This window comes from Melospiza georgiana, chromosome 4 (assembly GCF_028018845.1).
Source record: "Melospiza georgiana isolate bMelGeo1 chromosome 4, bMelGeo1.pri, whole genome shotgun sequence".
Lineage (NCBI taxonomy): Eukaryota > Metazoa > Chordata > Aves > Passeriformes > Passerellidae > Melospiza > Melospiza georgiana.
Window position 1 is genome coordinate 30,054,217 of NC_080433.1, and position 27,541 is coordinate 30,081,757.

General features: G+C 44.1%; 1 protein-coding gene across 9 annotated transcripts in view; it reads right to left on the reverse strand.

Moving 5' to 3' along the window:
* RBFOX2 (RNA binding fox-1 homolog 2) overlaps positions 1–27,541 on the reverse strand; it is a 170,266-nt gene that overhangs the window by 52,321 nt on the left and 90,404 nt on the right. For all 9 annotated transcript variants that reach the window (XM_058023107.1, XM_058023106.1, XM_058023104.1 and 6 more), the window contains one exon: positions 8,454–8,678. In XM_058023107.1, coding sequence (XP_057879090.1) covers positions 8,454–8,678 — 225 coding nt within the window. The remainder of the gene's footprint in view (positions 1–8,453; positions 8,679–27,541) is intronic.

The window sequence follows — 27,541 nt, forward strand, 5'->3', positions numbered from 1 at the left end:
ATATTGATTACAAAGCAAGCGTATATACAAAGACAAGAGCAAGCAAACAGTGAGCACTGGGGTCTTGCCATGCTGAGCAGAGCAGTGGCAGCTTTCCATTTCATTTCAGTAGAGCTGTGCATGCAGCACAAAACATGTTTGATCTGGTTAACATAAATTATCTCTGATAGGAAGAATGACAACACTGCCCTGACAAATATGTCTACTTCCAATAGCTGTGCAAGTCTCAGGAGAAGCCTTGTAGAATGAAGCATTTTTATTTGTCTAAGACTCAATTACCCCCCCAAACATCAAATTTTGGAGAAAAATTTTAGAAACTTCCTTTTGATCTTATCCAAAAGCTGTCCCCTGTATGTTTGACCTCTTCTCCTTCCCTCACCTCTATGACAAAAAGGCTCTCCAAACTCATAGAGAGTACACCCTAGGGGAGGAATCAATGAAGCTGACTTGCAATTAAATCACACCAAGCTACTTAGTGGTTTTATTTTTATGCCTCCATCAGAGTCCTCTGCTCCTCAGGGCAAATTTGTCCAAGAAGGACAAAACACAGGAGTGGCTTATCTATCACCACTGCATACAACACCTGCAAGTAAGTACTCCAAAGTAACTCCCAAAAATCACCAATACTCCTGCTAAAAGGGACAGCTACATTAAAATATAGGTTGCACAGGAGTGGATCTGGTGTTTCCAGAGGGGAGGAAGCCAGAATGTTGTTTGCACTCCTCTCCCATCCATTTTCTCCCAGGCAGAGGGCAGAACTCCTTTACCAAGGGTGCAATGTATCATGTACAGTGGCCTGCTCAAAAGCACTCATAGCTGTTCCTGCATATGGCAGAGAGCTGTTGCCACACAGGAGTCATTCTGCAGCACGTGAGACGTGCACAGTGAGACACATGCTGCAAAAAGAAGAAATGATAGAAGGAAAAAGGGATCTTGGTCCACTCTTACATTTTTAACTCCACTGAGAGACTCCAAATGCTTTTCATGCTTTCGCATAGCCTAATTTTTCAGTAGTAGTATAAAATTAAATATCTTCTTCTCTGTGCTGTAGCTCCCTCATCTCTATCATTCATGGCCCTAAGGTAAGATTTGAACTTTCCACCAATGTAACATTAGCTCAGTACATTTGTCCACTGCCACACATTCAACTACAACGTAAATGAAAAAACCAGTCTCTTCAGATCTCTTTTTTTTTTTCCTTTTACAGTTATTCCTTGGCTTAATTCATTAGGAAGGAGATGAAAGGAGGGGCCTGGAGCCTGTTCTCAGGCACCACACAACAGAGCCTGGCAGCTGTGCTACCCTGACCAAACCAGATGATGAAAGCCCTCATTTCACCAAGTGCTCACTCCCCACCTTGACTCCTTCCCCACAGGGCGTTCAAGCTCCTGGCCTCGTGTCAGCACTTCCCAGTGAAGAAAGAGATCTCTCCCTTCTCTAGAGAGCCAGCCCAGAAGGGCACTAATACACATTCCCTAGGTCCCAATGCCTCTCATCAGGGAATGCAAACACACTGCAGCAAAGGTCTCACACTCAGGAACAGTACCGGATTCACTGCATCTCCTCAGCACAGCCTGTGTACCATGCACTGATGCAGGTGATAATGCCATTCATGCCTGCACAGGAATGCTCTGAGCTCTACTCAAGGTCACTGAGAAGCACATCAGAGCTCAGGACAGCAAAGCATGTGCTTCACTTTTAACTCCTTGCTGCTTGTGCCCCTAGGTCAGCTTTTTCCTTACACCTGCCAGCAGCAAGGAAACCCTAAGCAAGAAGAGGCAGCTGCAAAGAAAAGCACAGATTACACTTGTGCACATAGCCATGTAAAAGGGAAGGAGGACACCTGGAAACATGAGAGCGTTCCAAGCAGCTCTACAACCACGTTCCCACCTCTCAACTGGTCTCTATCCTAATGCAGGTGAACAAGCAATTGCTGAGGATTTCCCCTCAGCAGCAGGGAGGCAGGGCTCCAGCACCACCTGAGCTGCAAGCAGATCTCATCTGTGTGGCTAGACAGAGGGATGCCTCCCCGGCGAGGCAGACATGGTGCAACACACCAACACAGAGATTATTAATACCCAGCACATTCTGTTTCCATCTCCCACTTGCTTCTAGAACTGGAACCGCTTCAGATCCAAGTTCCAGACAAACAAAAACCAACCCCCCATTCTCTCCCCCAGGAAGCAGGCGGTCCAAAACGTTGTGAATCATACTGAGGAGGTTAAGAGCCATAAATCATTGCAAAGAAAATATTTACAAAATACAAACTGTAACTAATAACTATATTTAAAAGGGGATTTGGGTGGCTTACAAAATCTAGGAGACAGACTGTGCTCACTCCACTGCTCCTCAATCACTCTTGGATCCAAAAAAAGCCAAAACCAAACACCCAACCTTGTTTGGATCAAGAGCTTGAAGAACTGTGGAGACAAGGACCAAAAGCAACGACTGGGAGAAGGCAACCTTCCCACAATGAAGCAGAGCACAGATAATCTCTACGACTTCTAGTGAAGAACCTGTGTCAAAAAAACCAGTCACTCACAAATGAACAGATACCCACTGAGGAGGTTTCATGGAAAAACAAGAGAAGAATAAGGCTCTAGACACAGAACCCATCTCCTGCCCCACCACACTCTACTAACGTAGATTTGAGGTCCCACACATCCAATAGCAAATGCCATGGGAACTTTAGCTGCTTAAACACTTGTTCAGCAGACAGAAGACCTTAAGGCTAATTATCACTTTCCAATAGCAGTAAATACAATTTTACATTTATATCCATGTACTTGGTTTTCAGAGATGCCAGCAGTCCTATATTAAAAAAATCGGGCACTACTTACTGGCACAATTAACTATCATCCAAAATACTCTGTATGCTAAAAAAACAGAACCAAAAATTCTAAGAACATACCAATTAATTTCTATACGGCTTTTTACTATTTTCCACACAGTCAGGTGAATTTGTGGTATATTTTTTCTGATATATATTTTTTGTTAGTTATCTATTTTCAGACATTATGAAGCTTAAGTAACTTTATTCACTTTCCTCATTACAGACATACCTCACAGAACACAAACCTAACATAGGAAAGCACATAGGGAGCTTTGCTGTGCTGCACTATACCTCTGACGTGTCCAGTAACATTTTCAACTCAAAGATGGCTATTTCTAACCAGAAATTCTTTAGTGCTTTTTCTTTTCCCTCTTAATCAAGTGGTGAAATGGAGCCCCCTGAAAGGCCTGCTCTGCTGGTCAGATTGTCAAATCTTTTGTGAGCAGTTCCAGCCCATTCCTCGCAAAACAGGGATGCCCTGACAAGGTGAAAGAGAGAGCAAAATTTCCCAAGCTAGTGGTCACCACTCCATCAACAGTGGCAGAAGAACTGTCACACAGTGACAGACTTAAGATCCATCCATCCCATTATCTTGTTTCTAACAGCAGCCAAATGTTTGGCATCTGTGGAAGGACACCAGAACAGGGCAAACGCTCCCTGACTTTCCTCCAGCAAACTAAGCCAGCTGATGTCTCAACTTGCAAAGCATCCCATGGACAAGAGCTGCAATGCTAATTTCTTCATTATATGGAAAAAATAAGTAGTAAACCCTGCTCTTTTTTCCATACATGGCAGCCAGTTATTTCCCACTTGCATCCTAGTAAGTGAAAATGGGAAAGCTCCATATTTTAGTTGCCTTACCAAACCAAAGGTATATGTACTTGTCATATACCTTTAGTCCTGACAGCTCTTTCTGTAAGTGAATATTTCATTTCTTCGCATAAAAAGCCTGCTACATCCCTTTCATCATTGCTTTTATCCTTCCCAGTACTTCTGCTAGATCTGCTAAAACCTTCGAGAGATAAGCAGAATTACCACAGCTATATACTCTAACGTAATGATATTTGTTGATTTATTTCCTATTTCTCATTTTTAAATCTGCCTCACTAGACACAAGTCTGCAAGTGCTGACAATCTGCCTCATATTCAAAGCAAACTCTTGATGTTAAATGTCAGGGTTTGCAACCTCGAGACAGCAATTTCTAAGCTGAGTTGGCCAAACAACCAGCAGCAAACTACTTATTTGAAGCTAGTTCTTCCTCATATCTACCTGCTTAGCAGTATCAGAAAATAACTAATGATATTCATTAAACACATTCTTCACCTGAAATACATCACATGAGCAATTGTTTTGATTATTAAAGGGATGAAAAGTAATTACAGAGGAAAACTCTGCAAATTCAGTCTAGGCAAGAAATACCCAAGGGGAAGTCATCATTATAACATTGTCCATGTGTTGCAAAAGTCAGTTGAGGAATCCTTGGCGGGTTGGCTCTCTTCTTTCTAAGCCCTTGCTAGATATACAATGCACAGCCAGATGACCAAGCACCTTCCCTATCTTGCTTCTGAACACGGCACATATGGGCCCCCACCATGAAGGTGTCTTCTTTGAGAATATGAAAGTCAATACCCCTTTATGGCCTAGCAGATGATTTAAGTACATTTCAGTAGAGCACATCAAGAAGCAGAGACACGGTGCTCTGTAATTAAATAATACTTTATACTGGTTCATGACAACGTAACACCGAGGCGACAGCACCTGCCATTTTCATGTGAAGTAATTTACATAAACTTATTCCTCTACTTCTATACCTCCAGCTGCATTCCATAATTTATACAGACGTACAAATTCTTCCCTCTGACATTAACAAGAGAAACAAGTTGAATAATCAGCTTGCAGTAGTAAGTGCATTGCATTTACTATCAAGCAAGCCTTTTTAGTTCAGCAGATGATTAATCTTCCCTCTGCGGGTAGAGTACCAGGAGATGCAGAGAGCTGACAATTGCTCTCGGCTTCTGGCCATGCTCTCAACACGCTTACCTTGCAACAACAGCATTTGCTGGATCCCTCCAAGAGCTGCTCTAATTCATTAATCCAGCAAAAGAATTGGACAGCTTTCTGCCAGGTCAGTGAATTAAAGTGGCTCACGTAAGGAATGCCAGAGACAGTAAATAGGAGTGGGAGTTTGTGCTTGGAGCCAGATCTCTCCTTTCTGACAGCAGTGAATCTCTTAGATCAGCTCAGCTGCCAGAGGTACTGCAGCCTAATTAGCATCTCCCCTTGCAGCTAACTGTGCTGGGTGTTTCCATTAGGGATAAGAGCACTAAGGTAAACCAAGAAGGGGGAAGGGGGAAGAAACCAGGCAGCCCAGCACAATTAGTGAAATGCTGAGCATCAACTGTTTAAGCGAAGGGCTGCCACAGGCAGACCAAGTAGGCCAAATAAGGTCCTGTACCTCAGCCTATTTTTAATCCAGGTCTTTCAGCTGTGCTTTGGGACAGTATCAAGAGAAAGGACAGATGCTTGGAGATGAAGACCGAGAGGTCTTCCTGCCACATGCCAGGCAAGACACAAAGCCCCACAGATGAGACTTGGTCCTAAAATAGAGATTCCAAAATATGAAGCTGTTTGTATTACACCAACTACTGTGCCAACTTATTTTCTATGCCCCAATCCTGAGACTCCAAATGCTTTCCACTACATTCAAACCTCCGTAACCAAGCTCATCTCAGCTCATGACACCAACCAGTCATTCCCCTTTGTTCAGGGTTTTAGTCTGTGTAGAAAGGCATGGACTTCAACTCTCAAAGTTTATTTTACATAAGTTCACTGCTGATCTTTGACCTCAGGCTCCCAGACCACTGTATTTTCACTGAGACACTACCACTAATCTCAAATCATTCTAGCTAGCTAGCCAAGTTTCTATGAGGAGGTGTTCCCACCCTGTGTCTTAAGGACCCTGTTACAGACCACATTACATTGCTGTGTAACATATGACCAACGAGATCAAGCCCTCTTTCTATTAGTGACCTTAAAGCTACGCCCACATTCTTTGTTACTTTTGCAGTTATCCTAAAGGCTATCAGCCTGAAAAGCAGGAAAGGTCCCTATCTGACCACACCTTTTGCTATCTCCCTCTGTCCTGCCAATCACAGGCCTTATTCTTAAAAGCAAGCAGGGAACTTATCTGTCCGGCTGAAGGAATTTCTGAATCATCCCATGGGAGCACAGGCTTCAAGTCAGCAGCTAAAAAATCCACTGGCTGTTGAGTGTGGGGTATCACCTTCACACACGTGACAGCAGCTGTGCTTGTCAGTCACAATAACGGGAGGGAAGGCTCATACCTCACCCATGACAGCTTTTTGCTCTATTAAAGTTAGCAGTACTGTTTGAGCAAGATGGTAAAATGGTTAAAGGGCAAGATGCCTTAAAGCCTAACAGTCTAGTCCATACAGACTGAACGTGTGTGTCAAACAAGTAACAGCCAACACACAAGATGGACAAAATGCTTAGCATTAGCTGTAGATGCTTTAGATTAAATAACCAACCTGTTCTGCTGTATTTTAACAGCATTCTTCAACTTGAGTAACTACTGAGCCTTCTAGCTTCCCCTATGTCCTACATCATTAATCAGCATACTGAGGAGAAGAAAAGTTAAAAGGAATTACATCCTAAGGCAGCCCACAAAATCAAAATAACTTCATAGAGGACTCCTAGACAGAAAGATAAAGAGACTTGGAAGATCCAAGTGCATGTGAAAGTCTTGTGTGAGAAAAGCCTCTGGTTGAGGCAATTTACCCCTGCTCCCACAGGTTTCTTCATGTGCCACCATCTGGGATCCTCTGGGTTTGATCAGTTCCAGGCATAGCAGCCACAGCAACGCCCTTGTGTGTGCCCTTAGCCTTTCCCAGCCAGCTATGGCCACAAGCCTGACTCTGCATGCTCAGCTTGCACGTCTTTAACCACATCAAACGGTCACTCCAGACGTGCACACCTGTTTCCAACAGCCAGTACAAGTGCTGTGTGCTATTCAGCCTGTTTCTTGGATTACCCCCTGCCAGTCAGGCTCCTTCCACAGACTCCTGGCAACACCACTGCCTGCCAGCAGTCTCCCAGCAACACTCCCTCCCACACAGATGGGCTCCCAGTCCCTCCTCACAGGCTAGCCACAGGCTGTGGGCTCCTTGGAGCCAGCATTAGTTGATGAAACACAGAGCTCAGCCCTGCAGAGCCACAGAGATGGCTCCTAATATGGAAGAGGAGCAGGAAGGCTGGCAAGAGCTTACATCCAAGGTCAAGGCTAACATCATTTCCATTAAAAAGAAATGCTCTTAAGCTCTGGACAAGGATGGGAACAGCAAAAACACAGGGGGAAGCCACTGCCCTGTTTTTTATTCCCTGTTTCCAGCTTCCTCATCCAACCAGCAGAGCCTGATGTAGTAGTTTGCTGGAGATGGGCAACCCAAATCTTACTGCTGGAATGGTATAGGACAATGTGGTGCTAAAATGATGACTTGCATTTCTGCACACTGCATCAGTGCTTGGTTTTATTTCCTGTGTGGTCCTTCCTTATCTACTTTTTTTGCCAAGCAAGGCACCCTAAGCTCCTTGTTCGCACTAGCAATGTGCCTTACAGAGCGTGTACTTTTTCAAGACACCGAAGTTGTGGCATTCCCAGGAAGAAATCCAAGGTATCTTATTGAAGTCATGATCAATGGTGCCAACCATGCAGCCACTGCCCACTGCAGAAGGAGCAGAAGCACACATCAGGAACCATGAACATTTGAGCTGGCACTATCAGCTCCTCCAACTGTTGGCATTGAATTCATTCAGTACTTACCAGGGAAAAAAAAAAAATCTCTGCAACCCAAAGTATCTCACCAACTCCAAGTAAAACTGAAAGCATTAACAGATTAAATCCGCCCCTGAGCGCCGAAGGCTCTCACCATAAGGCTCTTTATTAGGAAGTTAAGTCTTAACAAGCGGCTTAAGGGGTGGATAAAGCTTTTCCTGGGATAATCTGCCAGCATGTTGCCCAGTGCCAGTTCCAGGCCATGGAAAGAAGAAAGAAAATATGTAAGATGACAAAAATCTTGGTTTGGCAAATGGATGACCAGTAACCGAGAGCTCATCTCCTATCCTTGCTCCCTGAAGTTCCCTGCTGTCCTCAGAAAGTCAAACAAAAGTAATTTTCTACTCTGTTAGCTTCCTGAAAACAAAACCACATTGGGATTACACCTAAGATGCATGTGCTCACCCTAATTCTTTGTACTGTCAACCCTCCAGAATTTGCCTCCATCACATCTATTTGAACCATTTGCCAATTAACACAAAGTAATTAACACTTTCATCAGAGACTGTCTTTGGACAACACCACCATGGTAAAATCACCATGATCATGATTTCAAGTACTACTGTTCTCTGCAGGCACCAATTTACAAGGGGAACATGCAAAAGGGGAAACCCAGTAATGGAAAGTCAGAAGCCACGTTTTGCTTATAATTCTCTCCTTTCAAGTCTACTGCTGGCTTGCTGCACACTTGAGAAACAGCAATCTAATCAGTGGCTGCCTCTCCCCAAAGCAGTGTGCCGCTCTGGCTGGGCACCCTGCGCACTTACTGCAAGAGATCCGTTCTGCGTGCTGGCCGTGTTCGTGCTCTGCTCCCCATGCGGCTGCGTGCTTCCGTAGAGCGTCAGATTGTGCTCGCTGGTCTGGCCTGCATAGTCCTGAGTGTGTGGCACCCCATACTCTGTGGGAATCCCATTCTGTGGGGGTGGTGGAAATGGGATTGTGGTGAATGGCTGCACCATTGCATCAGGAGTTGCTGATGGCTCCTGGTTACCCTTAAGAAAGGAAAAAGGAGAAAACAGCTTTATTCTACAGAAGATAGATCAAAACATCAGCCTGAGAGACAACACACACGTTCATGAGAATATCCCACCCACCGTCACCATAGTATTCCACAGTCTTCTATTATCTCTCCTATCAAAAAGCACATGCCTTGCTCCTCTGAGCCATGACACTGTTTTCTTAATCTTTTCAGGGCAATTTTCTTGCTACTGGGTGGCATATAGCGAACAAATTACAGGGTTTGCAGATTGCATACCCCTGTGATCTCACACAAAGCTTTACACACAGTAAGGTATTATTTCAGAAGAGGGAAGAGGCACTCACACATTGGAACAGAGAAGAAAACGGAGAAGAACAGGATTTCTCAACACCCCTAGAAGTACCATAACTGGTTCCATCTCCTCCAGCCTGACCCCTCATTGCTCACAAGCAACCCCATAAGCAAGCACACCAAGTGGTTTAAAGCACACCTCTCTGTCATGTTACAGTGATAAAAAGCACAGTTTTTAAAATCCATCTGCAGAAGTCCCCTCCTTTGCCCTGACAGCACTGCATACACAGCACAGGTATCTGTTGCTGGAATATCCCATTTGCTTCTTGCTGGCCATGCAGGAGACACCAAAGAGCTGTAGAAAAACAAGCTGAGATCGCAAGCCAGCCACACAGTCACTCTTTCCCAATCCTGAGCATCTCTACAATCACTCAAGGCATTAATTACCCACTCCTGCCTCAGCTTAGGGTATCCCACAGAGACCTCTTGCATAGTGGACTTCTTAGAAGCTTTTAGCGCTGTCTTAGATGTAGCTAACACCAATCAGATGACTCAGAAACAAAGAACTGACCATGCAAAAGATACCCCCAGAAGACAATAAAAATGCTACCCCCACCATGTCAGAAAACCACAAGAAGGAAACAAAAAAGCATGCAGCCCTACAGCCTCTGCAGGGATCTCACCAAGGGGAGAGCTGCATTCAGCCACCTGGGGTGAAGGAGAACAGCCTTGACATTGAAGCCCAACCCTGGGAAGCCCAGGCTGCTGCACCGCTCCTACTGCTTTCACCGCCGCAGCAGAAAAAAAATCCACAGAAAAGATTTATGATAGGAGGGCTGTTTGATTTATGTGCATGTCAACAGACTAATCCTGATTTTAAATTTTGGCTGCTGTTCCAGCCCTGGGTCCTCCCCCACAAAGCCTGGAGGTGCTCGAGGCTATTCTGACACCAGCATGCTTAAATCAATGGAGTAAAAGCGAAACAGACCTTATCCCGTGGATAGGAAAGGCAGAGTGGGAATTACCAAGCAGCCTTTCAGCAGAGAGCATGCAGGGGCTGACGGACCTCCAAAGAAGCCGGACAAACCTTTCAGTCCCTTTATCAGCCTACCTGCAGCTTTCCCTTCCGGGCAGAGGAAACAATGATAAACGCAGTGCACCTCCAGCCAGCACCGGGTCATTCAGACACTGGCTGAATCCCAAATCTGCTCTGACATTAGTCTATCTGGTCTGCCTCCCCTGGGGGCCACGTGGCCACGCGCTCCTGCAGCTGGGGAGAAGGAGAGGGAAGGGCATTCAATACCGCTTAGCAGAGCTGAGCTGCAGCCTTGGCCCGTGCTGAAGAAGGAACGGTTTCAAGTCCAGCCTTGCTGCCTGCAGGAACACAAACTCCGCAGCCTTATCTGAGAATGAAGAATTCAGGGGAGCATGCCAGCCGTGGCCAGTGCTCAGCTCCTTGCACGCACTCCCCCAAGCACTTGCAGCCCTGCGTCGTGTGCTCGCAGCTCTGCAGAGGTTTTTCACGCACCAAGCACATTTTCTGAAAGCAGGACAGGATTTTTGTTTCCCCCTCAAAAAAGGAGGGCAGCCCCCCCAGACCTCCAGTTCTGCTCATTCCTTTGTTATTCTCAGCTTCAAAGCAAGCCACTTCTGACTCAAACTAACCCATCACCAGGATCTGCAGAGCGAGTTCTAAAGCAGGAGGCAGGACAGACAGAACGACGGCCATCCCACTGCAAACCAGGTATCAGGAATCCTACCGCTCACCTGCTCAGACCATTTATCCCCTGACATGACAGCTCCATTCTGTCCACGTACTGTCTCCTTTCCAAGCTCTTCTGTTTACAGCATTTCATTGCATTTGATGGTCTGCATTGTTCCCTACAGCCCACCTTGTCTGCCCCCCCCATTCTGACGTTTCCAATAGGAGCTAAATAGGAAACTGACTTTTTCTTTTCAATGAAAGATTTTTCCACAGGAAAAATGGAGGAGCAGAAACCATCACCAGTCTTCTTTGGACAAGCTAGATTTCCAAGCCAGCAGCATCCCAGGTCAGAGGAAGAGAATGCTGATTAGCCCCAAACAAAATCTATTCTGCCATCGTGTCAACAGTGCAGGGCTGCTCCCCAAAGGACATAGCATTCTGTACAACCTCACTCTTAGACTGTTTAAAATGCCAGGCCAGGAACCTTATATAATCTTATTTTCAATGTTTTTTCCCCTCAGTTAATACTGTTCCTTCCAGTTTAAATGCATTTCAACCTTTTAAGTATTTTCTCTCCTTTCTTCAATTATCTATCTATAAATGTTTGAAGGATGAAAAATACTTTCTCTCTCCTCTGTTGCTTGTGGCATTTTGATAATACATATTTAGTTTGAGTTTAATCACACCTCTCAAGCCAAAATATCCTGGTAACTTTATTTATTACTTCTCTCTGACCTTCCTAAGACTTTTCAAAGAAGGATTTCTGGGGCAGAATAAAATGTTTTTAATACCATTGTCACTCCTCCACTCCTCAAATCACACTAACATGCAAAAATCATATTTTTTTATTACAAATGCATCCTTCATTTAATGTCTCAGGTTATCTGGAGATCTATCATTATTATATTTGTCCAGGTTTCGTCATGCCATGGAGTATCTGTATCTCAAATTATTTTTCTCTTGATATGATTATGGACATATTTCCCGTCTGATTCTTTTTTTGTAATTTTAATTTCCTTTGATGCTTTAGAATTACTTTTTTCCCCTGTTTCCACTAGCGTCAACAGAAAAGGACTCCTGATGAGATCTCTGCAGGTTTCACAGCATAGTGATATCCTCCAAACCCAGAGGAGATTCTACCTCTTCTGTTATTCTACCAAATTTCAACATTTACACAACACTTCATATTTTCAAGAGGTAACACAGAACACACACAGAGATCCCATTAATCTTCAAATACAGAACCTGAACTCCTTTCCCTACTTCTAAACCACCATGTAAAATTCTGCATTTAGGGGTGTTGCTTGCCACACTTCAAGGGAAGTAGAGAGAATGGAGAAATCCTCACATTTCCAGGTAAAGGAAAGTATCTTGTCTATCCAATCTTGACATACCTCACTGCATTGCCAGCTCTGCCTGTTTAAGCTCATGAAGATGTCTTAAAAATTTACTCAAATGCAACAAGAAACCCAGATAAAATCATGTCCAAGAGCAGTCACCCGCCCCAAACTTACACAAGGATGCCACCACAGGACTATGAAAATCTGGGTGCAGCTCCCCACAAAAACTACTACCATCTTAAACTTCTGTGATGGTATGAAGTAAGTTTTAATCCATGTTCAAGAGCAGACAGACACCTCTCTTGGCCACAATGCATCAGGCTGGCAGTCTCCAGGAGGTGAGTGTGAGGGACATTTGGTTGCAGGAATAATTTTGGCAGTTCCAGATGAACTGATTAGCTCTGCCAGTTTATGCTGCCATGCACCAACCATGATAACTGCCACCCCATGCTCAAACTGGGAAAGGCTGTTCAATGCCAGTGAAACAGTGCAATTAACACAGACTCCTTAAAACACCAAAAAAAAAAAAAAAAAAAAAAACCAAAACAAAACACCAAACCACACTTCAGTATGACATATGTTGATCTATAGTTCAAAGTAAAGCAATAATTCCTGTGTTTTCTATTCCTTCTGATGCTCTGTTCTCACAGAAATCATTCATTCACATCAGGTAGGAATTCAAAGCAGCTGTCCCCTTGCAAAATGTTGGTATCTGATTTGTGAGCAAGCCCTCAGGGCACAAGAAGGATATGGTTACCCATCTGGGCTCTGCTTTCAGGCCCCTATTCTCAACCCTATAAAGGTCCAGTCATGTCCTTGCAGATGCCAACTTTCTTCCCTAAGTCAGGGGTTTGCCTACACAGATCAGTACAAACTGATCCCACATTTTGTTTAAAAAAACAAATTAGCTAAAGCAGTGTAAAATCCCTAATGGGGACACATTTCTAAGAGCTTATGCAGCTTTAAGTTAATTAATGAACTTTGCAGCTCCAAGCTAAGCGGAGGAACGATGAGTAACCGATGAGTAACTGCACGTGGCGATACCTTGTGGAAGGGTGGGAGCTGGGGACGACAACTCAACAAGGAGCAATGTGGTTCAGCAAATGTGACACAGGATGAATTCTTTCAGCAGACAGCAGGTGGTGATCCAAGATCACGGCACTGGAGCGCAAAGAGCAAGCACCAGAAATGCACACAAAGGCCTCCTGCTTCCATAAAACTGTCAAAGATCAGTCTGTTCTGTGAAGGAGTGGTTTTGTTTTCCTCATCAGAGAAATGGGTGTAAGTAAAGGGATATAAAAGGAGTCTTATAGCAATGCAGCTCCAGATCTCTTTTGCTATGCCATAATATGCATAGATAGAAAACCCTAACCAGCCAAATAAAAATTACACTCCTGGTGAAGCTAAGCTAGTAAAATTTCTGTATAGATGTGGCAAACTGCCATAAGGTAACTGGTCTGTGTTATCCATAACCCTACTGTGAGTCATCAGCATCACACAAAGGTGCAGGGAAATGGTACAGCACATAAACATCAAACAATCTCTTAAAAATGCCTTTGAACTCTGCTAACCCCCAAATCACTGGGATGTGGGTATAAGCCTATTAGTGGAATGGGGTTTCTAATACATATGTCTTCACTGCACTAATTTTATGAATCCTCGAAGCGACTGACTTGCAGCTAACAGAGGCAATTAACCTGTTTGTGAAGACCAGAGTTCCAGGCTACAACTGTTTGCTCTCTGCACCAACCTAATCCCTTCTGTAAACAGCAAAAATGTTTGGAGCTGGGATCTGAAGAACCTGTCAGGACCCTGGAGCTGCTGCCCACCCTCAGCTCTCTGTAAGAACAGGATCCTTCTGAGTGAAGGGAATGCAGGGACTGTGCTGTCCCTCCTAGAAGCCAGGTCACAGCTTCCTGTCAGGGATGCAAACATCACACATGCAAAGCACTGCTCCCTGGCTGCACAAAGACAAGAGAGAAAGGGCTTGCCATACCAGGCTGCTGCTTAGGAGCATGAGAATAATTAATTAATTAATAATGGGCTGTGTTCCACCCCTCTTCCCTTCTCACAGATCAACAAAAAAGCTGCTGTAGCAGGGTCTCTTTCCCAGCCCCTTCCAACACAGTCTCCCTTCCCAGTTCTCAGCTGCAGCTTCAGAGGGGCTCTGGCTGGAGCTGCCACCATCCCCCCTCCAGCTGTGCACTCCTGCCCTCTCTCCCCGGCCAGCCTGCCCGCCACTGAGCCCTTTCAGCACATATCCCAGGAAAAAAATTACTCACTTTTTATTGCCAGGTTAGTTTTGTTCCCAGTTAAGAGCGCTGAAACAGCTTGGCAAGGAGCTGGAGGAGAACCAGAGCCAGAAAGGACAGGGGGTGGAGAAGCTGGGGAGGGAAGGGCCATGGGCATCAGCACTTGGATGAGCTCAGGCTGCCAGGAAGCTGCAGTCTCCAGCCTGCATTAACCCTCTTCTCAGGCAATCCCACACTTTGCCTGCTGATAACAAATGTATCAACAAGCTAATGGGAATGGATACAAAGCAGCAGGAGCGATGCTCCCCACATGCACCAGGAACTCCCTGGTCAGTCCAGCATTATCCCTTGCCCAAAAACCACAGGCTGGGGCATTCATTACACCAAAGACAGTTTCCACCCTACACTGGTGGCTCTCACAGCACACAGAATCTACGCCTGGGTTTTAAAACTCTGCTTTTACTCTTCAGGGCCATGAAGATACTCAAACACGAGACAAAGTAATGTACAGAATGCTGAAGTGATGGCTTTCCAACACCCGAGACACCCCAAAACAGTGATTTGGCCACACCAACCCTTCAGGTGCTCACAAACATGATACAAATTCTCTATTCCAAAATGCAGCAATAACACTTCCTCCATTGTGGCCATTACAGATTAGCTTTGAATGGGAAGAGTGGGTAAAATGCCTACAGAAAAGAAATCTGGGGGTGAAAAGGATAAGTACAAAGCATATAACCATCTCATATCCTTCATCTTTGTACAAACCCGTTCCTGGATTCAGAGGGGTATGTGACCCTAACCTGACACCCACTCTCCACACTACAAAGGCATTTCTGTAACTCCAGAGAGCAAGACTGACATGCCTGCGTGTCTGGGACACAGACTGATAAAATCAACACTCCTTCTTGGTGTGGGTTGATCATAAAAGCACCTTGAAGAGGATCACAGTAATAAGGGGTTTTGTATTTCATCTGCACATCTGGAGCTTAATCTTCATTTGATCTACGACACACTGTGGTAATAGAAAAGGATGCTGGATTTTGACTCTACTGTCATGGGCATGAGAGCAATTCCTCCTGAATCCTCCCAAAGACAAACTCTAAACCTAGGTAGTTCTGTAAACATCTGCTGGAATTTTATGGCAGTTTTTTTAAAATAAAGGGAAGTTAAGTTCATGGGTACACTTTTAAAAATTTAAATCAGATGTGATCACTCAGGAAACGCCTTTTCCACTGGGTTAAATTAAGCCTCAATAAGCTAATCTTGCACCAGTCAAAAAAAAAAAAAAAATCTAACAAGAGACGCCTGCACTCACACTTGCACCTAGCTAACCATTTAAAGGCATGTATCCTTCAACTTCCTGGTGCAAGCTTGCACTAGATTATCTAATCTTGCCCTTCCTAGATATGTAAAGCAAGGGAAGAACAAGTTATCTTCCAATACACATTCTATCATTCCAGGCCACCAAAAAGTGTTCTGTAAAATAAAGCAGCTGGCTTTGGCCCTTTTTTTTTTTTTTTTAATGTGTTTAAGTACATGTTTATGGAAAAGAAGTTCAAGCCCCCCTTTTGTAGGAAAGGATAAAAGAAAATTATAGTCTTATCTTACTGTTATACACAGGAAGCACTCACTCATCCCCATGCTATCATCACTTCCAGTAATGGCCAACTTTGGCTCTACCCCTATGCACAAACACAGGCTCTCATGCACACTTGGTAAGACGCCCTCGGGCAACCTGCAAAGAGGCTTCCTGTTGGATACAACCAAAGCTTTAGAGTTACCCAACATTAATAAGGCCTAGGGCCACATCTACTTACCAGCCTGAAATGTACCTTTCAGATTTTAAAAAGCCCTGATTTCTGCTCCTGAAATCTACATTACTCCCCACTAAAAAAAAAAAAAAAAAAAAAAAAAAAAAAAAAATTTAAATGTTACTGGCACAAAAGCATCCCACCGAATGCTGCTTTCAATCCAGTCATGCTCTCTGGGGTTGATTAGAGAGAATTGTGCTTTGAGAGACATCAGGGTCCCAACATCTGTTTGCATTCTGTATTAGGAATTAAACTACCTCTGAGAATTACTGGGGAGAAGGGGATAAGGATGGAGAACAAAGGAAAAAGTCACCAGGATGGATACATCCTCAGCAATTTAAGAGAAAAGCTCAGGCTCAATTTTTTGGTCCAGATTGGTCCTTTAGCACCTACCCTGGTTGTTCTTCTCAGCTCTGCAACTTTCCAAGTGACTATTTTCCACTCAACATGCATAGTCAAACATTCTTAAGGAAAAAAAAGATTTCCATAAGATGACTAGCTTTCAACAAATCAGCATGAAAATAATGTCTCAAAATACTACAAATCAAGTCTTTCATAATCCAGCAGGCACGCAGGGTGGTACAAGTATGTCCCATACAAGAGAGATTACTCTTCTGTCAGGCAAAACCAGCTAAGTTCTTTCTCTGGGACCAGAATTGAAATGAGTCACAGCTAAGGAAGAGTGTGCTGCAGATGTGTCACGTATGTTTAATCCAAGCTAGCTGCCATCAGCTATTCAGCAGATTAGCAAACCAATCACACTCTCCATTGCATGACTGTGGATCCTCTCTCAGGGAAGCAGCAGAAACCAGAGGCCAGTCATGGGGAAGGAATGGGTAACTGCTTTTCAGGAGAGGTCCATGGTTGCAGCAGGATATCTGGGCACTATGTGATACTTTTGATGGCACAGAGGACCTGCATGTGCTGGTTTTTCTTTTTTCTGCCTTACTCCAGAGACAGCTAACCAACAGTTACCGGTGCTCCTTAGAAAAAGAAGGGCTACAGCACATGGAAATATAACAGGGAAGAAAATACCACCTGGTCCCACAGTATCTCTTGACCAGGTTGGCAAGGTAGTGTCACGGTTACCGTCTCCTCAGCTAATTCTGCAGTCAGATTGCTCAGTTCAAACAGCTTTGTTTCAAGGCAGAGAGTAACTCACCAGCTGATGTATTTCAGAAAACCAGTATCTGCTTCTCCAACCCCAATCAAGGACCTAGCACAGATAAGCAATTTTTCATCACGTCTCTGCTCTGCAAATGGACTATCGCTCTGCATCTGCAAGTACATCTTGCAGATCTCAGTGAGCGTGGAGAGTTACTCCTGCAACCTCAAGAACTCAGATGGCTTTCCTGAATGTTTAAATCCTCGTGAAGCTCACTCAGCCCTTTAGAGAGATTTATATCTACTTTAGTGACAAGGATTTCTCAAAGCCTTCGCTATGTAACACAGCTATCTGCAATAGCCTCTTCCAGATCTCTCTATATTTCCAGTGCTCTTCTAGGAAGGATTTTGAAGATCACTGTTGGTATCAGGCTTTCCTGTCCTTCTCTTCCCTGCTGTGAAGGCAATGAGCTGAAGGAAATAGTGAGCCGTGCAGAGGGGCTGCTCTGAGCTGACCTGGCTCCTGGAGTAAGGACAAACCTCCAAGCCCTGTCACGCACCTTCACACACACTGGCCCCTTCAATTCCCCAGATTTCAGCAGACAGCAGGGAAGTCTTCCCGCCTGCCTGCACTAACTCCAGCACCATACAGAAAAAAAGCAGCCCTGCCTCTGCTGCCAGAGCAGGAGGAGGAAAAAGGGAGAGAGCGCCGGGAAGGGGAGAACACATCTGGAATCAATTGGAGAGCGCTGAATGCCTTGGAAAGAACTGCAGAGCTGGCAGAAACCATAGCGAGGAGCCGCGTGTTCGGACGTGACTCTGCAGCAAAGGTGCAGAACGAGACGTATGCAGCATATTTAAACACAAAACCAGAGCTCCTCTTGAGGCTCTGGGGTTCTTTTCATGCAAGCAGCTAAACGGCTCAGCCCTGTCATATTTTCACTGCCACTGGCCTATCACAGGCACGCTCAGAATTCAGTACAGAAGACAGGAGATGAGATGAGGCAAAGGGGACCCATCTGTGACTCGAGTACCAGGACTCAGTCACGCAGCAACAACATTATATCAAGCTGCTCTCAGGGTGCAGGGCGGAGGAAGTCTGTGACTGACTTGGCACACATTTCAGAACAGAAATTTGACGGTTTAAAAACACAGATTTCTTCCCACAGTTACTTTCCATTCCAGCATTCTCCTATCTCTTGCTAGTCATTTGTTCCAAGAGTAGTTTTCCATTTTCAAAGAAGCCTCCACTGCGTGTCCTGGAAAGCAGAGGTTCTGGAAAGGAGCAGAGAGCCATAGAGATGCAACTCACCAGCACAGAAGCCTGGTACAGAGAGTGACTACAGCTTTCAGATATATTACCAACCTGAGCGTGTGGGAAGGATTGCTACTTGGGTATGTGGCCTTGGCCAGACAAAAGATATATGCTTCATTTTGCAAATTTTAAAAATGGAATTTAAAAATTCAGAAGGGAACATGAAAGAGCTACATAAATGACCCCAAGACTGGAAAAAGCCACATGGCTGCACGCTGAAAACCTTGAAAAGCCCAATTTATTTTGCTTATCATGAAAAAAAAAAAAAAGTGATAACTGATTATTTTATTAAAGTATATTAATTGTGAGGAACAAAGTAGATGCTAATAATATTTAATCTAATGAAAAAAGTCATCAAGAAAACCAATAGCCAAAAGCTGAGTCTGATAAATTCAGCTCTGGTAAAAGACACCATTTCATTTTGTTTACTGATTTCTAAATGACAGTCATTAAGTCAGCTGGTAAGAAGAACTCAGTCTTTTCAATCTTTTCTAGATTTTGTGCTGAAAACATTACATCACCCAAAACAGAGGTACCTGAGTGAGACATAACAGCCTACAATGCAGGTACAGCCAGAAGAGACAACCTAAAGCCAGATCTATACAACAATATCCTGGAAAGCTAACAAGAACTGGTGGAAGTCAATGCACATCAATTAAAGCTGATTAAACTAAGCAGTATACACATTTATAAGCATAATAACCTCACGGAGAGGAACAAGCTGTTGAAAAGCATAGGTGCAGTTCAGTGTACCACCTAATATGACAAACTACCAGCTGTCCTTGGAATCAGGGGCTGCTCTTCCCCTCCCCAGCTGTTGTGAGATCCAGTCACGCCACAGCCACAAAATTAATCCAAACAATAGTCATCTGTTTGGTCATAAACTCAACTGTCTCGCTCTGGATCTGCTTAAGCACAATGCCCAAAGCAGTGAGGAGGCTGAGCATATGGCTGGGGCACAGAGACAGGGGGACTGTTCTTCTCACAGCAGCCCACAGTTACACTACATTAAGTGCAACTTTGAAAAGCACCTGAAAGCCACTTCATCCCAGAGCAAGAGGCTGGATGGACACTTAGCATATGCCATTGCCACTACCTGCTTCACTTGTACTTAACTTCTAGAGCATCCCCACATAAGCCAGCATAAAGCTGGTTCATACACAGTGAATTTGTCGAGTATCTGAGGAAAAATTTTCCCATTGTTACAAAATCCTTTTAAAGCCTCTTTTCCCCAGGCCTTTCAGCTAATGTATGCTTACCACATTCCTGCTGTAACCACGAACCAGTACAGACTTCTTCCTTGCACAGGCCACCTGCACAGCTCATAGGCAAAGCTCGAGGTGAGCAGCACATCTGACCATCTTTCAAGTGCCTCTTCCTGGACTGGGTATCACTAAAGCAGCTCCTGCAGCACCCACACTCAGCAGCACCATTGGAAACCTGCTGCTCCCTTGCCACCACCACATCAATGCCCTGGGACACATGAAGCATGTGCTGGTTTAACAGTAGCAACATGCAAAATATTCACATTAAACTACTGCTTATCACTGGCACTAGTACTTTTAAACTGCTCAATTTTACTGAAGCTAAATCAATAAGCCTTAAAAGCTAAATTGATATAAGAGCATCTCATGTCAGGGCATGTCTGTCAGCATCTGCAGCTCCCGTAATATATTACTGTGTGAGTTCGCGGTAAATCGACCCCTCCGTAATTCTCAGCAGATCCCCACCTTCCACAGCCAAGTGCATTAAAGGTCCTTTTTTTCCCGCCTCCTTGCAACACCTACAGAAACACAAAAACATAGGCTATGCAAAACTTAAACCCAAGCCAGTTGGTTTGCCCTTCTGTACATCCCCTTTCACACTCACAGTGTCAGGCTAAACAAAGCCCCTCACTCCAGGATACAGGCCTGGAAAAAAAAGCATTAGCATCTGGCAACCAAGAGCAGCACCCAGCATACGGGCCTGAGAGCAAATACAAGTCTCTGGCACGAAGAGGAAACACTGGGACATATGCCTGAGTGCTCCTGTCAATCTTGCAGTGGGGGAATGCCCGATTTTTTTTTTTTAAATATATTTTTATCATATTACTGAAAGGAAATGCCAGGGACTGCTGTGGCCCATGTCCCTTGAGGCTCCACTGCTGCCATCAGGCTGCACTGCCTTTGCAGCAATGAATATTTAAACAGGGCAATAAATATTTCAGAGCACATTCATCCCAATAAGAAGTCTACTACCATAAGAGAAATGAGACAACCACACAGGGCCGGGGCCACTCCCTCTCCTGCCCCTCTGGCTCCCACACTGCCTGCCCTTCCTTGGCCCTACTTCCCTCCAGCCCTCAACAGGCACCTGACAGCCTCAAATATTCATGAGCACAGTTCCAGTTACTTTCCAAACAAGCAAAAACACCTGTGAAAAAAGTAACAAGGTGCTCTCTTTCCACAGAGGTGCAGAACACAGCTAGATCATGCTTTGCTTTCATCTCTCCTGGGGTTTCTGGCTCTTGGATGCTCATACTCGGGAAGAAAATAATTTGCTTGAAGACCCCACAGGGTCTTAAATATTTAAATATTGCACCTTAAAAGAGAAAAAAATCCTAACATCACCAAACCCAAAGCTCAACCAGCACCTGGTCGAGAAACAGTATGTGACAATCTGTCCTTACTCCCCATAACTCTCGCCCTCAATTTCAGCAGCGCACTTATTCAGGCATTTCTCAGGTACAAGCAGCTCCACTAGCCTCTCAGTGGGATGCTAACAGACGTACACAGCTTGGCCATCACTGGCACAACTAAAATCAGCTAGAAATCAAGTTTAGGATGAACAGAAAACCCATTCATTTACTCAGCTATCACCTGCTTGTCATTCATGTACTGGGGACTATTTTGACTATGACAGTGATAAAAGCTTTGGGTTTTTAAGTAGGACCTTAGTTATGCTCTCACCTCTAAGCTCCTTGGCCTTTAAAGATAATTTCAGGGGGTAACTAATACATAAAATCACATATAAAGACATTTATTGAGGATCAAATTTGTAGGGCCATGAAACCATGCAACCAGACTCAAAAATTATCTTTTGTAGCAGCTTCCACTGTGTATCTACCTAGATTCAAAAGACCTAAGATATTTGCTGCTCACAGAGCATATGGACAAGGCTTCAGAGAACAAACACACCTACTACTCTGAGTGAAAGGAAGCCAAAAAGACACCCTCACAAACAGCAACCAAAGGGTTACCCTGAATGACAGGCACAAGCTAGTCTGCCCTGGCTAACTGAGCTACACCATGGCATCTCCTTTCCAGGTAAAAGCTTTAATTAACAGCATACAGGAAAAGAGTAATCTCTGCGTTTACTGGCACCCATGGACCATCTCTTAAAAGACGATGGTAACAAAACCGCAATCACAACGTGTCACATGCTGCCAAAGGTGCCTCTTGGGCTGCACAAGAAGACACTCTTCATACCTGGATCCTGGCCCAGCTCAAGGTAGAAGCTGGGCACCAAATGGCTCTGCCCTGCCATGGCTTGGGCACAGCAGGGAGCGTGCAAGGGTATGCGACAACTCAGCAAGGTCTGCAGATGCAGTCTTGGATTAAACTGCTAAATTCCCCTGCAGTCTCATTTCAGCTGCTTTCAGACCTTTGAAGGAGAACAGCCGGGTCTTTGCTATGCGCAGGAAGGGCCCTGCAGCACTCTGAGTGAGTTTTCTACCGCAAGCCAGAGCTCCTGCTATTTCCTCCTTGGTTCTCATAGCCAAGGGAAGAGACCAAGGCAACCCCCAAGTGCTGAGCAGCGTTCTTGGGATGGCCAGTTTCCTATTAATGAAATTCTCTCATCCTCCTGCTCTGTGGCACGAAATGGCTCCAAAGTGAAGTATTGAACCATCAAACAGCAAAGACTCTTTCCAGACAGCATTACAAGGAAGAGAACCTGCCTACTGATAGGTGGGTCAATCACCCACCACCACCCTCTGTCCCTTCTGCTCCTCAAAGAGCAGCAGCATCCCTTGGTCAAGACTGGCCATCAGCCACGCCACCAAAAAGATGCTGTTTACATTAAAAGCATAAAATAGCAGTCACAGCAGTGTAATTCAGAGACTGACAACAATCCTGCTGCTTTGCCAGCGGTGAGTCCTGGGATTTTAGATCTCTGCTTCTAACTACCACCCCAGCTGTCCTTCATATATCACTGAAACGAAAGGATCATCAGAAGCCAGATGCAACCTGGCCCAAAAAACACCTTGTACTTTCCTATCTTATTAAAATACCTCATACATAGAGAAAGGAAAACATCTTGGAAGATGAGCAAATTACCTCACCAAGTAATTTAGAGCAGGAGCCACCATTTTACAGCAGACATCAAAATAATGAACACTCCTCTGCTGACTGTGCAGCTCCGTGTTATTCCCATGATGGGCTGCATACCCAGCAGCATGTTAAACATGGAAAAAACCAGCATCTGATCCCACTCAAGAATAAAAAAAATACATTTTTGATACCATACAAGAAGTGTTAGAAAGGAAAACAACATTTAATTCTGTGGCTCCTGAGGACCTCTCATGACTCAGAAAATAAATGCAAACAGATGAAAAAGTTAATTTGGATCATATCAGCTTCACTGGCATGCAAAGGGCAGAGCAGGCACCCTGGGGAGAGGGAGGGAAAGATTTGCCATAGATCAGGTTACTATCGCTGACAACTGACCTGAAACGCCACAAGATTTGACCAGACCCTACCCGATCCTCTAATTTTCAAAGGAGCTACCGCCTCCTTTAAGAGATACAATGTGTGAAACATGTAACACTGAGGTCAGGGAGGAAGGAGATCCTGCAGCACAAGTATGTAAGCGGTCCAGATAATAATCCTCATCACATTAAGAACGAGCCAAATTAACTGAAACAAGAACAAAGCAAAGTGAGTTGTTCTTTTGAAGATGTAGAATTTTCAATGCAAAGCAATGAGGGCATAAGGAACCAGAATAATTTCTCCACAGTCTGAGGCTACTGCATGGAACAGACAGGCAATTGCTCTGTCCTAAAAAGATGCTCCTTGAAAACAGATATCCATCTGCAACCCAACACACTCAGCTTGGGAATTTAGAGCCCCAGCTTGCTGTATGGGCTCCATGATCTCATTCCCTGGATGGGCCAGCACAGCCCACAGACATCACTGTCAAACCTGAGAAATGTTCTTCAGCATCAGCCCTCAACAATCGCTTTTAACTCAACCTCATTTGATGGGATCTGAACCGCCCATCATCACAAACTGAGCTTTACTTCTGTCCTATTAAATTTTCAGGAAGTGTTTCTGCTCAAAAGTGGCCAACAACATGAGCAGTAGCCCACAGTAGCCAATATATTCATTGTTAACAGAAGTGTCCTTGATTTGTTAGGCCTTCAACATCCACTAGATGATTCACAGGAAGACTGATACATCTGGAAAACTTCCTTCAAATTCTTTGCGACGAAAATTACTCTTATAGCTTCCTCTTGCATGTTTAGGACATAAAGCCTTTTCAGAATTTCAGTATTTGGCACCACAGGGCACAAGGACCACTTTTACAGCCATAGTTGATGATCATAAAGGAAAAGGTTTGGTGCTCTGCTTCTGCTGGGTACTACCATCATCACACCTAATCAACAGATTCACCTCCATGCACTTCTGCAAGAGCAGGGCCACCACAGCTGACCTCACATGAGGGCACAGGAGCAGCTCACACGGGCACAGTAATCCCCTGGCAGAAATTTGGGACAGACACAGCTGAAGGCAATTCCTGAACCACTTCACAGCTGAACTCTTCAAGATGTCCCTGCTCATTTCAGAGGGGTTGGACTAGATAACCTTTAAAGATCCCTTCCAACCCAAATCATCCTATGATTTTAAGGTTTTGTGATTGGCTACAGGAACACTCTTCTCCTAGGATTGTCTGAACAATAGCCAGGAGGCTCATCACAACTCTGCATTTAAACCATGTCACTGGATCTCAGAATAATTATGTAGTGACACACAGAGCCTCACAGCTAACCTAGAGGCCTACTACACTTTTGAAAGCCACTGCAGCCCTCTACAAATGCCCTAGAAGAATGAAATTCATCTTCCTGTATGCTCTTCCAAAACATTAGCAAATTCCTATTACTCAGTTCTAGCTATTCTTCTTCTCTGTGTTACAAATAACACAGCTCAAAGTTTCCTACCCACCCACTGGGGAAAAAAAAAAAAAAAAAAAAAAAAAAAAAAAAAAAAAGCCACTGGCTCTCTATACAGTTCTGCTTTAAGAAGAGGCCTGTTTGGGAGATGTGTTCTTGGCCATGTCAGCTGCTAGGCAGGACCCAGCCACTGATCAGGCAGGGAGGCTTGGAGCTGGCAGGCAGGAGGGCCAGGCAGGCACGGATCTGAACGGAGACACTCGGGTCTGCAGCCTTCAGTGCAGCTTTCTCCTGACTTCTGTGCAACGTTGGCAGTAACTCCTGCAGCTCACTGTCAAAACCAATTAAGAGTACTCCTAACAAAAACCAAAAAACGTTCCTGAGAAATCACAGTTGAGCTGAAAGGGACAGTGAAGTCACCGCCTTTCTCACCTCCTCACAGCAGGGCTTGTTAGAAGACCTTCATTTTGTCTAGGGCCAAAGTCACCATCAGGCTGCTCAAAGCTACAGTTTCAGACTTGATGGAGAACAAGGATCATGGACCTTTAATCTGCTTAAACCCGATTTAGATTCATCTCATTGAATAAGAAAAAGTATTCAGAAGTTTCGCTTTCTGATGAAGCACTGAGATCTCCACAGTATTTTTTCCACCCTTCAGAAGTCCATGTTCCCAGATAAATTCACTCTCACACCCTTGCAGCATTTTGATCAAAAGAGGCTTTGAAGGGCTAGAGTCCCTCACAAAAATTCTCTTAGGATGAAGATTTGCAACTGGCTTTGGATGACCTAAATTCTTTCCGCCACTAAGAGAATGAGCCCCTCCTTGACTACAGCACCTCATCAGTCACACTCGGTGTATTCACAGTCTGTCACCCATGTCCCTGTGAAGGACACACGGAGCAAGGAACTGTCCAAAGTTCTCACCACAGCCTTCAGTCACCACCTTCCTCATTCCTCTATCTCACCATACAGACTGGCTCCATCACACAGTCTAACATGACTCTGAAAAAGTATTTACACCTCCCCAACCAAACTCATACAAAAGGGACTCCTGGAACTACCTTGCCTCCCTTTCCCACTGCTTCAAGATAGAATGCTTCATCCTGGAAAACAGGGTGGAAACAGACCTGAGAAAGGATTTGCAAAGCCAATGTAGCAACGTTAAATAGCATCACGCACAAAGAAAAGCAAAAGAGAAAGTTAAAGCAAACAAATCTGCATTAAATATTTGAGCACAAAACAAAGCTAACACAGCACAATATCTTATAGTCAGCCAACAAATTGATTAATTCACTAATTTCACCAAATTAACATGCTATTCATCCTATACCTCCTGATTCAGGCTGGAAGGATCCTTTTTAAGTTTAGACAGATTTAAAACTATGCCCGTTGAAACTGAAATCCTTTCACTTGCTGCCCTATTTATCTCAACACATTTTATAAAGCAGGAAGGAACAAACACTGCAAAAACAAAAGACTTTCATACTCCTGCTCTCTAATATTCTGAAGTACTTTGCATAATTGTTCAGTTTTGATAACCTCCTTTCATATGATGCCATAGCAAAAATGAGAAAAGCTACAAAGAAAAACAAATCAAATTAATGGTTTCACTCTTCATGGAGGGTACACCAGAAAAAGGAGGACTAGTACTATCTAAGAAATCCAAACTCCTCTCCAAGGCATTTTAAAATCAATCTTTTAAAGTAATTCAAAGCAGGTTTTGCTATAAAGACTGGAGGGAAAGCATAGGCCTAGATAAGAAGCTTCAGTGAGACCCAATAGGTGAATGATGGTCTATGCACTGCGTAGGTCAAACTCTGATTATCTACATCTTGGCTAATCAAAAGCAATTATCTGAAAGTCAAATATGCCCTCCAAGTCAGGTAACTCATGGAGACAGGACTTATATACAGCACACAGAAATCCTAAACTCCACAGGACCTCAACTGCAGACACTATGAATTTTAAGCAGGATAACCGGGAGGACAGTTCAGAGGGTTTTAACCATACTCAAGACTCCAAGCCTGAGGGCAGACTTCAGAAGCTAGAAAGATTACCCTTGCAATTACTTGGACATTTTTGGTGTATCCATGCACCCTCAGATTACAGGCTACTTGGAGTGCAATTCCAGTTAGGTATTTAGAGACTACTTGGGGTAAAAATCTCCATTACAGGCAGGGCTGGTAAAGCCAGGCTGTTTACTTCCCATTGTAGGACCCAATGTTCAGTTGTTAAAATTCCAAGATACCATTCAAACTGAATTTTTTTTCATGCTATCTGCAAATGATTTTGGAATTGGTGACTTCTTTTGTTACTTAAGCCATAGCAACCCAACCCAAGAAAAAAGTAGGGGGCATATTTTGTCTTGTTTATGATTATGAGAGGAGGAAACCACCACATATGCTTTGAAAAGTCTAGGAGAACTTATTACTTACACAAAAATTCGCATTTCAGGAATCTATATTTAGATCACCAAAATCTGACCAACATTATAACAAAAGTACGGAAAATTACAGTGGCTGTCTTACATTTAATCAATCTCCCAGTAAAGCTATATGCAATGGTCAAAAAAGGCTAGAACACAGAAAAGAAAGAAGTAACAGTATGCAAAACCTGCCAGAAATTAAAGAACCAATCCCTTCTTTATATTTCTCACAGAAAGAACAAATGGTGGCAACAAGCTTTATGTTAGAGAAAGACTTAGCAATGCTCAGAAAGGCCAGCAGTGACATTGCAAATACTTTTAAGGCAGGTTAATTGTCATCAGGAATAGTTTAGATACTGTTTATTCTAACAGGAAACAGAGATGCTCTTATGGGTGGCTGGTAGTGCCCCTTGCACCCCATGGTCTGTGATTTTATGCTCTCATTTGGACATCATCCTCAGCTTCACAGGAGATACTAGCCA